Source organism: Amblyomma americanum, chromosome 3 (assembly GCF_052857255.1).
Source record: "Amblyomma americanum isolate KBUSLIRL-KWMA chromosome 3, ASM5285725v1, whole genome shotgun sequence".
Taxonomy (NCBI): Eukaryota; Metazoa; Arthropoda; class Arachnida; order Ixodida; family Ixodidae; genus Amblyomma; species Amblyomma americanum.
Genome location: NC_135499.1, coordinates 84540265 through 84553661, shown reverse-complemented (window position 1 = coordinate 84553661; position 13397 = coordinate 84540265). Strand labels below are relative to the sequence as shown.

General features: G+C 42.2%; 1 protein-coding gene and 1 non-coding gene across 2 annotated transcripts in view; both read left to right on the top strand.

Moving 5' to 3' along the window:
• Positions 1-681: 681 nt before the first annotated feature.
• TRNAP-CGG (transfer RNA proline (anticodon CGG)) lies at positions 682-755 on the top strand. The gene has a single exon. It is a non-coding gene; the product is annotated as a tRNA-Pro (tRNA).
• A 3091-nt stretch (positions 756-3846) lies between these two features.
• LOC144123119 (alcohol dehydrogenase [acceptor]-like) overlaps positions 3847-13397 on the top strand; it is a 67878-nt gene continuing 58327 nt past the window's right edge. The window contains exon 1 of the mRNA XM_077656021.1: positions 3847-3973. Within this exon, the coding sequence (XP_077512147.1) occupies positions 3847-3973 (127 nt within the window). The remainder of the gene's footprint in view (positions 3974-13397) is intronic.

Genomic DNA, 13397 nt, shown 5'->3' with positions numbered 1-13397 from the left:
AACGATAAGAAAAGTCGCATAAAGTAAATTACTTATAAATCAGCAGTAAAAGCAACCATGCCGCCGGTGGCATCCGAACCCACGACCTCCGAATACCGCGTCCGGTCCTCTTACCAACTGAACACTCTCAAGATTCGCTTACACTCAATGAACATAAATACCCACGAGAGCAGCAGATTGGACAGCCGTCGCCGTAGCTCAGTTGGTAAGAGCACCGGACGCGGTATTCGGAGGTCGTGGGTTCGGATCCCACCGTAGGCATGGTTGTTTTTTCTGCTTCTTTATAAGTAATTTTCTTTATGCGAATTATTAATCTAAGTACTATAATATCCCACTGATAAGGTAAACACATAAAAAAAAATATTCCCTTATGCACCTTGGTTTCGGTGACTGTTGGCTCCCTTCATAAGTTTGTCAAACGGGCCCCTCATTTCCTTTAACTTATCTGCTAATAGCTTAACGAGGGTATCAGTTCTGGCAGTCTTGATGCCATAGGTAGATTAAGAGGGCTCTTGCACAGTTTGCGCCCTTGCCGTTAGATGACGTTCCACGTCACGCTCGCGGTATTACAGGACGTGCTACGTCCGCCGCTATGGTCGAGGGTGGCGCTGGTGAACACTCTCAATGTCAGCTTACATCCAATGAACATAAATACCCACGAGAGCAGCAGATTGGACAGCCGTCGCCGTAGCTCAGTTGGTAAGAGCACCGGACGCGGTATTCGGAGGTCGTGGGTTCTGATCCCACCGGCGGCATGGTTTCTTTTCCTGTAGCTTTATAAGTAATTTTCTTTCTGCGAATTATTAATCTAAGTACTATAATATCCCACTGATAAGCTAAACACATAAAAAAAGAAAAAAATTCCCCTATGCACCTTTGTTTCGGTGACTGTTGGCTCCCTTTATATATATATATATATATATATATATATATATATATATATATATATATATATATGTATATATATATACACTTATTAAGGAAGCCAACAGTCACCGAAACCAAGATGCATAGGGGAATGTTTCTATTTTTTTTTAAATATCTAGTGCCAATCAATTAGTTTTTTTAAAGAAAATTACTTATAAAACAGCAGAAAAAACAACCATGCCGCCGGTGGGATCCGAACGCACGACCTCCGAATATCGCGTCCGGTGCTCTTACCAACTTAGCTACTGAGCTACCAACTGAGCTACTAAAAATATAATTGATTGGCACTAGATATTAAAAAAAATAGAAACATTCCCCTATGCATCTTGGTTTCGGTGACTGTTGGCTTCCTTAATAAGTTTGTCAAACGAGCCCCTGAGCCCCTGACTACATTTGCCTTGCCTGCTATATATATATATATATATATATATATATATATATATATATATATATATATATATATATATATATATATATATATATATATATATATATATATATATATATATATATATACACACTCTTCGGAGGTGGTGGATTCGGTATCCCACCACATCGTGGAAGATCAGCAGATCAGTGGTGGGACGGATCGGTAGGGGAAAAAGAAGAGAAAGGGCAGAATGACGCTTGTAGGCTTCGTCGCGATCCTGCTTAGTTCAGTCCCTCTGGAAAAAGCCCTCCATGCGTACTAAGCACGTAACTGCTTCGGTGAGAGGTGCAGGGCATCGACCACGGAGCGTTCCATCTATCGAAGGAGCAGTATACTCGCTGGCTTGCCACCGATGCCATTTAGCATGACTGGAGACGACAATACCAAGCAATCAGGACCATTCACGGCGAACTGGCCACTTTATCGAGTGCCCCGGCCATTCTTTGGAAAACCTGAGGAGGACATTGACGATTGGTTTGAACACTACTAAAGAGTGGGCCAATATAATCGCTGGAACGCTGCTTCTAAATTGTCTAACGTGGTGTTCTTCCTTGCTGCCACTGCCTTCGACCGGATTCACTAGTACATGGGCTACCTTTACCAGCGAGATCAAGAAAAAATTTAGGGACACATCGGCAAAGAAGACATTGCTTCACCGGGCGCAAGTACCCGGAGAAACTTGCTATCGAAGCTATCTTAAAGCTCTGCAAGCTAGTGAATCCCAGTCTGCTTGAAGAAGACAATGTCGGCCACCTACTAAAAGGAATTGCGGAAGACGTTTATTATTTCTTGATTAGCAAAGAGAGCCTGAGAACAACCGCTGAGGTTATAATACAATTGAGAATATTAGAGGCTCTCAATCTGCGTCGAATCACTCTTAAATTCAGAAGACTGGCCAATGTCACCTCTGTAGCCAGTGTTGAAGCCTGTCCTCCACATTCTATTGCTGATGTGATACAAGAGATTGTGCGCGAGGAATTGTCCAGGTCCAGGGACACCTTCTGCCGTGCAGAGAATCTACGGCACAGTTGTGCATCGCAGGCAGATGTCGCCACCTTGTTCACTCCGTGCCGTGGGCACAATCTGACGGTGCTTCGCATAGAGACGATTGCAGCAACTTTGCCCAACGTTATGCCCACTAGCCGACGGGTAGGAGGCCCGACTACCCTGGCTGCAACAAACGTCGCGTGTTTGTTCGCCAGGACTCTTAAGGCGATCGCTGGCGCTCACAATATTTGTGTTATCGGTGTGGCATTGCAGGGCATATCGCTAGATGTTGCCGCCGCCGTTTCCCGACTGCCCAAGACTACCAATCCCCGGCGAATATTTCACGGACAACTGCACACCGAACAGTAGAGATCCTCGACTATGTCCGCTTGGGACACGTACCATTCGACCCATTTGCAGAGTTAATCATCTGCATCCGATCGCAGTGTGACGCTGCTACCTCAGCGCCAACGGCGGTTGCTATCCCCTCGACGTCGTGCTTCCCCTCCGCCTCCGAGAAACTATGAGGCGCGGCTGATGGAGGTGCGGCCCCCGATGAGCCCATGACCTCCATATCCCTTCACGTATTTGTGTTGAAGAACGAATTGGAAGTGTTTATTGATGGTGTGAAAACAATGGCTCTTGTAGACACTGGAGCTACAGTCTCCGTTATTAGTTTGAGGTTTAAGAACCGTTTAGGGAGAAAAGTAATGTTTAGTGGTGGTTGGGGGGAGGAGGGGAGGGGGGACCGTGCAGCTTTATTCCATGGTTCATAGAAAATGGACGTAAGATCAACGGTCGGGTGGATCGGTAGAGGAAAAAGAAGATGGAGCTCAGAAGGACACTTGTCCATACATTTATTACCCGCCATTTATTTAATTCATTTATTAACCGCCTGTGTCTCGGCCACTCCCCCGTAGTGGGTTTGTGCCAGCAATGTCTGAGGCCTTCCTTCCTTCTTTCCTTCCACTTGTAGGCTTCGTCGCGGTCCTCCTTCGATCCATCCCTCCTTAAATAAACCCCCCTGCGTACTAAGCACGTGGCAATATATTTATATGTATGTATATATATATATATATATATATATATATATATATATATATATATATATATATATATATAATGTTTTTGCCGACACCACTCGGCGCGGTTCAGGTGTCCGACGATACTATGAGACAGATACTGCGCCATTTCCTTCCACCCCCCCCCCAAAAAAACCAATTAAACCCCTCGGCTCATCAAGCATTACTTCCAATGACGCTTGAAATGGTTAAAACACAAAAACCAAAATTACAAAAATTCTAGCCGGCAGTGTTTTTTTTACAGGCAGTCAATAGCCCGCCACAGGATGTTGGCGTCCGGCGCAGCCACTAAAGTTAGGCGCCGCTTCTACCGCTTGCAACAACAGACCACGAAGCCATTTCCGTCACACGCCTATAAAACTCCTATAGCTGCAATTCATCCATCGCCCAGGCATCTATTGTAGGTTCGATTCAGTAGAAATGGACCTAGTGCCAAACATCTTCCTCATCCTCCTGAATATTGTAACAGTGCTAGTTTTCTTTGAATTACCGGACCCCATCCTCTACAACACTGTTATCTTGGAAAAAGAGTACGACTACATCGTAGGTGAGTGGGACATTGAGTGAGAAAAAGCTGTTTCATCAAGGCATGCAACCCGCACATATCGATGTCGTAGCACGATGTTGCGCTACTGCAACAAGGTTCAAAGATAACACATTGGTGCAGGAACAATACTAATACTTCGCAGTGGTTTCCCATTAACCCTTGTCGAGCCTCTACAGAACCGCTAAACAAGCACAGAACATGAGCAGATTAATATGCTGATCTCAAAAATATTACATGCAGTCAACATGAAGTATACGGGAACATTACTGTCATTTAAAACTGCGTTATTCCTGGTGGTAACAAATTTACGGTTTTGAACCTTTCCGCGAGGATTTTGCTGCTTTCAAGTCATATGCTTGAACGGTAGGCAAATAAAATGAGAAAATAGAAGCCTCAAAAATGAAGTTAAGGATAGGTCTGAAACATGGTCACACTCTGAAGAAAACAATATAAAGGTATTATAGGCAAAACTCTCAATAACCGTCTCTAGCACTGATATCGTGCGGGTCCACAGAATAGTCTTGGCAATGCCTACAAAGCACGACCAATAATTGTTGAAGCTTTCGAACTATAACGCAAATGAGATGGTGTAAAACGCTCTGTGTATGGCTAAATTTTTGAATGGCTTTAAGCCTAAAGATTGCAGCCCGCAAGCAAAACAGTTAATTTAGACAAACTCTTCCAAAATTTGCAAACCTAAGGCACCTGGCGCACCTTTCAATTTGAGGCATGCAAAAGTATTCTTGAATAAACGCTTGGCGGACACTTAAGCGATAGTGATATTGAATCACGTTCGCATCGCCTACTCAATTACTTAATTCCGAACTAGCATACAATTATTCATGTATGCATGAGTACATGTCTCTGAGACTTTTCACCAAGATAAATACCACGTCGCATTCACAAGGTAACCTGTAATCACATTGATCCAACGAGCCTACATGGTATTGAGTTTTTTGAAGTAAAGAGAAAAACAAGCCTTCATGGTGTATGTGTAGCATGCCCGTCTCTCAAACCGAAGGCCCTGGGTGGAATTCGCTCCCGAAGTGAACTGAAACCAAATTTATTTTCGGCTTACTTTTTTAATTTTTTTTCGGTTCTTCGAGATTTTTCGCTCATGGTCTACAACGCTGACGACGCCGGCTATTCTGCAACATGACAACCTCAAAGCTACCTGGTTAAAGATGTTATGCCAACTGCGCTGCATGTAGTAGCGTATGTGAGGAAAGTAGTGTACATGCTGTTACCTCAAGCGTTGATTTAAACGCCATGAATAGTTCGTGTTTTGAGCTAGCTCATCTAACGCATGTGATCATGTGCGAAGGATATCTATGATACCTGATTTCTCCTCATCAATATATGAAGAGCTCGGAATCGCGTTGACCTTTTCTATGTCGCCGACACTGCATCTGCTGACAGAAGCCAGGCTGAATAACACTGTAGGATCCGTTGAAATTTTTTTCTACGTCGAAAAGCGCTCCGTATTATCCTGTGATCGCGCAGTCCTATAGGGTAACGGTGTTCTAATCACCTTCTCTGAAGATCTGAATAACCTCTACACTTGTATTCTAACTGCGCTGAAGTTTGCTTGCGAAGCACGGCTGACTACTTAAACTCCACTTTTGTACCTATTAACGATCGGCCTCTACTACTCCTATTTTTTTGTAGCCAACTTATGAGTTGCTAAGTGCTTTCCAGCTGTTAATTGGTTCAATGCTTCGCTTCACACAAGTAACTGTACCTCTGTATCCTGTAATGTCAGAAATTATTGGTTCGGCTTTTGTTGAGCACGCGTACTAGCACAGCCTGGTGGGACACCTGCTCAACGACTAGAACTTTAAGCTTGTTAACCATAGCCCATGTCACTGTCTCTTATAATACGTATTTATTATCATAACCGATGATCCTTTGTATATGTTGTGTGAAAATTGTCCTCTCGAGTCATCGTGCAGCTATGCGATTATTAATTTGTGATTATGCTAAATGCAAATATAGGCGATAAATAAAGAACTTTACAACTCATCACAAGTATTTGCCAAATTTCATTGAATGGTCCGTAGATATCAGTAGGCATCTGCTCAAGGAAACAACTTTGGTAGCAGTTTGGCTTGTATAATCTCTAAAAAGAGATTTGAACTATTTGCCGCTTTCCATGGTTCGCTCATTAAATCGTCAGGGAAACAATAAAATAAGTTATCAGGAAAGCTAGGCTTACTAGAAAGTGTGTGCGCTGGTAAGCACTACCGTAAATTATGAACACAAGCAGATTATAAAAAAGTAAAGCACTGCAACTTTAATGCGGCATTTTTAATGTCTTTGTTAAAGGCGGTAGTGATAAAATTGTCATGATCCGAGAGCTCACAACCTGTGTGGCAGATATAACTCTGAGTCTTAATGGTCTAGCGTGGCTTACTACTCAAAATGGGGAGATTCAATCCTGATTTGAACTGAAATCACACAAATGTGATTACATCCTCAACGACCAGGTAAAGGATATTGTTAGCTTGAACAAATGCGTAACAAACTTGAGACTGCACTGCATGTGACAGAACAGAAGAAAACGAGGCTAAATGATCTTGAATGGCTCAGCAAAAAACTAAACGAAGTTCCCGGCATCCCTGTAATGCAGGATGAAAATTTAATCATTGACCTGAACGATGTGGAGAACATTTAACTTGCCATAACTAACAGGTAATGATATCACCGGTGTTCAGTCTTGTGAACTTGGAGAGGGATAAGGGTTCAAGATGGCACATAGAAAAGAGCCCGCAGTACATGAAGTGAACTGATAAGGAGTGGTGATTTGGGTTTGTTGGTTCATCACAGAAAAGGAAATATACAGCGCAAAAACACATGGACGACAGAAAAAATAAACGGAATTGTAGTCCGCGCGTTTTTGCGCTGCATATTTCATCTTTTCTGATGAACGAAGCAGCCCAAATCACCACCTTTCATCGGTTCACAGACTTTCATCAAACGAATACAATGCGCCCTGGCCTATTGTCTGATTCGCACAGAAGGCATCTCGGCGGGTATGAGTGGAAAAGTGCAAATCCCTCACAGATTCTTTGTCTGATGTTTCGATCACGGAGAATATGACCCACAAGAACAAAAAGCTGCTGCACCGCGTATAATATTGGGCAACAAACAGTTTTCCTTCTTCATGGACATCCAAAGTAATGATTATTTTAAGGAAAAGAGACGGCGATACCGCTGTTGTCATTCATTGCGTGGCCGACCTAGATAGCTAGATGGTGATATCTCCACAACCAGGCATTCCTTCCTTGTATTCTTTTGGGTTTCGCTTTAAACATGTCTCCAATCACTACCACGAAGGTAGACTTTGCAAACTTTACGGAGTTCGTCGATTCTGATGGTCGACAGTGGCAAAATTGTGTTCATTTCAACTTTGTGTCTGGAAGAAATAAGTGGGATGAACTCGATTATCTCCTGAACGAAGCGCAAGTACGCTTTGATGTTGCGCTCTTCTCCGCAACATATATTGAATCCGAAGAGTATGTGGGTACACTTCCGATGTATAAATCGTACTGCATGTACCGCAGCGGCAAAATATTTGGTGGTGTAGATTGCTGGTCACAAATTTAATGGATTCTGAGCTACTCCGAATTTTCTAGTGTTACTCCCTTTTATGAAACGCTTTCTGTTACAAGTGTCACTTCAATGTTCAGTGCGTGTTACCGCCCCCCTCTCCCAATTCTGACAACGCGGATTAGCTCTTTTCGCTTTTAGATTCATAATTAAATATTTGTGAGTGAAAGAATACATGACCTAATACTTGGCGGTGATTTCAATGTCAGTACGGTATAGCTGACAGTAGTAGAATGTTGGAACGAGAATCGCGGTTAAAAACCCATTTTTGTCAGAACATTAAAACGTCACGAAACCGAATCACTGCGCAATAAACGACAACTTTAGATTTGTTCATAATGACTTTTGATGTCTCACCCTTAACCGCCGCGGTGGCTCAGTGGTTAGGGCGCTCGACTACTGATCCGGAGTTCCCGGGTTCGAACCCGACCGCGGTGGCTGCGTTTTTATGGAGGAAAAACTCTAAGGTGCCCGTGTGCTGTGCGATGTCAGTGCACGTTAAAGATCCCCAGGTGGTCGAAATTATTCCGGAGCCCTCCACTACGGCGCCTTATTCTTCCTTTCTTCTTTCACTCTCTCCTTGATCCCTTCCCTTACGGGGCGGTTCAGGTGTCCATCGATATATGAGACAAATACTGCGCCATTTCCTTTCCCCAAAATCCAATTATTATTATTACGTCTCATCCTTAAAAGTTGGTACTTTAGTACATCGCGTTATTGCCCACTTGAACATGTTTATCTGTCAGTCGGATCATTAAAACACCAGATAAACCACGTTTGGCATTTTCTTACCGTTTTACGTACCATAATACATTATCTGGATTTCGAAACTGCCTAACTACAGTCAAATAAAACAAGGTGCTAGCAGCAAGCGACCCGAACATAGCCTACGACATAATTATACGAATGTTCACTGAAATCTACTTTACTCGTTTTCCCATCAAAACATTGAAAACATTCAAAATAAGTTCAAAACCTTGAATAAATGGGGAAATGATTAAACTGATGAAAAAAATGGAACAAATTATTCTAGCGATTCCTAAAAAGTAAGTCGCCTGAAACCCTCAAAGCATTCACGAAATACAGAAATTCAGTCATTAACCAATTTCGGGCTTCAAGAAGTCAATACTATCAAAAAATGTTTAGCTCAACAGAAGGATGCACGGAAAACGCTTGGAAGGAACGTAATGCTGCTCTTGGTACTCGATTAAAAACAGTGAGTAAAATTATATAAAATGGGACGGAACTGCATGTGTTGAGTTAGCTAATGCGTTTAATCACTGTCTTTTGTTAGTTGGTGACGCAACTACAAAAAGCCGTGAGTTAAGTTGTATGGACATGTTAAGTGACCAAACAATAATGTTACGTGGCGGCCAGCTGAAGAATGAGACGCGATGATCAATGGCAGTGAGGTGATTTAATGGCTGCTGGCTTAGCGCGAGCGCTCCTGCCCACTCCACTGCACAGTTCTTCGTCAGACTACTCGGGGCCACCGAGCGATCGTTGCGATCGGTGACAAAGAGACGCGCGAAGTGGTTACGGCCGAAGTGCCTCGTCGCAATATTTTTAAAGCCTGTCACGGGTAGTGAAATTGTAGCCACCTTTTTGGCCATGATTACCAGCAGGGCTCTTGATGAAGAATATCTTCAGATAAAACCTGTGAAAGGCGTTATTGACATTCTGGCACATTGTTTTACCTGCATTTTCAATTTTTTTTATTATCATTTCTTCATTTCTTCAGTACAGTACATAACATCACTGTCTGGAACCTTAGCCAAAGGCTAGTTATGGATCCATGCAATAAAAGCAAAGAGATTAGTGAGGACAAATGATTTCTACTGCATGCCAAAATAATACACATAAGAATGGTGGAAAAATGCAAAGAGTACAAGCAAGATGGTTCAAATTACAGAAATACAATAGGGCTCATGACAAAAAAAACATATGAAGACAGGAACAGCATTTTTTATACAAAATAAACGCAGTTGTCTTAGAAGTGATTTTTCAATGACATATGAATGGCAAACCCAAAATAGACACTACAGAGAATAATAAGAGACAATCACTAAGCGATTTGCATTGTAAATCAGGTAATTATTTGTTACAGAAAAAAGGTCTTTAGTGAAATATAAGGATTGGACGTTGCAAAGACTGCACAGGGGATTTTATTCCAAGTTTTTACCCCTTGATACTCGTAGCGGCGCTGGCCATAGTCATTGCGAGATGTAGGAACCAGAAATCTTCCCTGTGCTGCTGAACGGCTGTTAGTTGGGGCTCTATGGAATGTGTTCAAAGGAAAGGGGGAGGTGCCGAAGAGGACTCTTAGTACGAGTAGTGCAACGCGAAAATCTCGAAGCTGCAATGCCGGCATTATTTGGAGTCTAAAAAACAAAGGGCGAGAAGGCGTATATGGTGTTGTGCAAGTCATTATTCTCAGTGCCCGCTTCTGCAGGCGTAAAACAGGTTCAATGTAAGTGATGTAAGTGAACCCCCATGATTCTATGCAGTAAGTTAATTGGGACTGAAAGAAGCTAAAGTATATTGTTTTTAGTGTGTGTATTTCGAAATGTCGCCGAGCTTTGGCCAGAACGAAACATGCATAAGATAGTTTGCTACGCAATTTTTCGATATGCGGTTTCCAGTTTAGTGCAGCGTCTAAGGTTACACCCAAGTACTGAATAGTCTTAACTTCTTCAATTTCTTTATCTCCTATCGTTATTGCGGAGCAGGTATTCTGGTATATTTTATAAGGGGATGCAAATTGCGGAGCAGGTATTCTGGTATATTTTATAAGGGGATGCAAATATAATATATTTAGTCTTGCCTATGTTCAAAGTGAGTCTATTTGTTAAAAACCATTTATTGACTCTGAAGTTCTGAGTTTAAAGTATGCTTGGCTGTTTCAACGGAATTAGCGGTCACCAACAATGAGGTGTCGTCGGCGTACATAATGGCACGGGTATTTATTAGGCAATCGGGTAAGTTGTTTATGTAAAGTGTAAAACGTATAGGCCCCAGTACTGAGCCCTGCGGAACACCTACGGAAATAGAACGCGAACTTGACGCGTGTTCGTCAATAATAACACACTGCCGTTGCCCAGTTAAATAGCTTCTAAAGAAATCGAGTGATACATCTCTGAACCCATATCGTTCTAGTTTCTTGCATAAAATATCGAGATCCACAGTGTCGAATGCCTTCTTAATATCCAGGAATACACCAACAGAATTATTGTTATTATTGAGTGCTTCATTGATTGAGTCAGTTATAGAAAGCACAGCCGTGGTGGTCGATCTAAATTTCTGAAAACCATGTTGAACCGGTCGGCCGAAATTGTGCTGGTCGAGCGAAATTTTTCAATTTAACATGCATATTGCTAAGGCAAGAGTTATATGCTAAAGAAGGACTAGAAACGACACGTCCAGGTAACGTATTATATCTGTTTTACTCGTGTTTTCTAAAGGTCTGCAAAGGGTAATCCTGAAACGCTTATTTTCACTTAATGACCGTTTTGATCTAATAACTTCAGCCCTGTACGGATTTAGCCAGAATAGGCCTGTAGAACTCTCCTTCTTGTCTGAAAGATAATTCATTCTAGTAAAATTCAACATCAGAGATATAGTGCTAGTATTTTTGCTCGACTTTGAAAACAGTTTTACCTAATTAAATACAGAATTCTGCAGAAGCTAGACTATTATTGCATTAGAGCAAAGCATATAAATAAATTGCATCTCATTTGCAATATCGTTCTAAGTTTGTTGTGACTGAAGGAAGCATTCCACTGCAAAGCTATTAAGAACAGGTATGAAAGTGAAAGCCTCTTGGGACCTTTGCTAATTTTATTTTATATGATAAAATTGTCCCCACTGTTGAAAGTTTTCAATACATAATTTACACCAATGACACGACTTTATTCCTTTCATGTAATGTGTGCCTTGATTTGACCACTCGAACAAATCGCATGTTATTCAATATAAACGCAAGCGCTCAAATACCCGGCCTATAAATAAACGTTGAAAAGACCAAGGCCCTTATACTGCCCCCTATATTCTTAAACACCAAAAGTGACGTAGCGAAATCTTTTAAATCATCAGTCGAACATTTCTCAGAAAACATGACTGGAGTGATCACGTAAACTGCATCATTTGTAAGCTGTCCAGGACAAGCGGCATTATGCGCTAGGGCTGCTTAAATTTCCGCGCATCCTTTAGCGTACTCTTGCACAATTTTTTTTTATTTTCGTCTTTAATAAACTATGCGATTCTTGTTTGGTCCAAACAAAAGCTGAGAACATAAAAATCTTGCCGCCTTGCGAAAAATACTTGTCCGACTGGCATACAAAGTCATATATCGTTCCCACACTTCAGACTTGCTTAAAGAACACAACACTGCTGTGATTTCATCAATGTATGATTACAAACTATGGCACCTATATAAATTCGGCTTAAACAAATAATGACGCGATAACTTGTCAAGCAAAGTTAAACAAAAACTCTTCTCGTATAACGAGCGCTGCCGACAACCCTGGAATGTAAAGAAATGCAGACAAAATTACGGCACGCAAAAGTTAAAAACTGTATTGCCCACACTCCTCAACAATTTATTTAATGAAACGAACGCAGACATATCTACAGTGCGCTGGGGGAACAGGGCTCTTGCAACTGTCCCCACAACTTTTACCTGGCATCCCCGTAACATTCTTTTGTTGTACCGGAAATATTTTAAATGCAATTTTAATCCAAGAAGTTTCTTAGCAAAAATAATAAACGAAACCAATAATTCATTCCTTTTTGAATGCAGTCAGACCCTATTCCAAGCTCTGACTACGCTGACATCTTTACCGAAAAATTCAGTGCAGACGTTCATGCGTCATGACTGACATGATTGCTTTAAAGATGGTGCATCTAACTTCAACATTCCAATGGATTCGATCTAGTTTCGCTACAGCGGAATTATCAATACAATTGACAATTTAAAATCTCCCCCTCTTGTGGGCTTGACAACATCGACATCAATATTTCAAATATTACTATGTTGTTCTCCGCGATGTTCTCCGCGATGTTCCACGAGTTTAACGAGACGGCCAGGAAAGCAAGCGCGAGTGACAGCGGATGATCGCGCGTTTCTGCATACAAGTTCCTAGATGTGTGCGGATGCCAAATGCAATGTTCCTTGTAGCTGATAACACAGCGCGAAGACGCGCAATCAAACAATACGCCTGCAATACATGGTGCGTAGTGGTAATGCGCTAACCATATACGGACAAAATGAAAACGGACAACGAACAACCAACTAAGCCCCATTCCCGCACTCTTAGCCTGGTGCGTGTTTGAAACGCGCTATCATCCGCTCTCACTTGATTTTCAAACGCGCGATCACCCGATATCACTTGCACTTGCTTGCCTAGGCGCTTTGCGATTCGCGCGAGCCGCTTTGGTTTTTCGGCCGCTATTACATAATATTCAGAGCGGCCCCGGCGTCGTGAAGCGCAATCAATGAGAACAAATGAGGCAGAGAACTCACGAGCAGGCACCGCTTTAGTTTTGCCGCGCATGCGCACGGGACACATAACTCAAACCCACAGTCTACGTTAGATGGCGCTGCCTTACTCCACAGAGAACCGTCGGCGCGCTCTAGACAAGGCTGCTCACCACTGTACATATGCATGTCTTCTTCAGCAGAATAAACAGAATGACGTCTGCGCTCTTTTAAGGCGAAAACATTTCTAGCCTAATGAGTGGTCTCGACGAAAGTTCTTGACAGAATCTTTCCGCAAGTTTTGGTTCATGGGTTTATGCGGGTTTAAAGTCACAATGT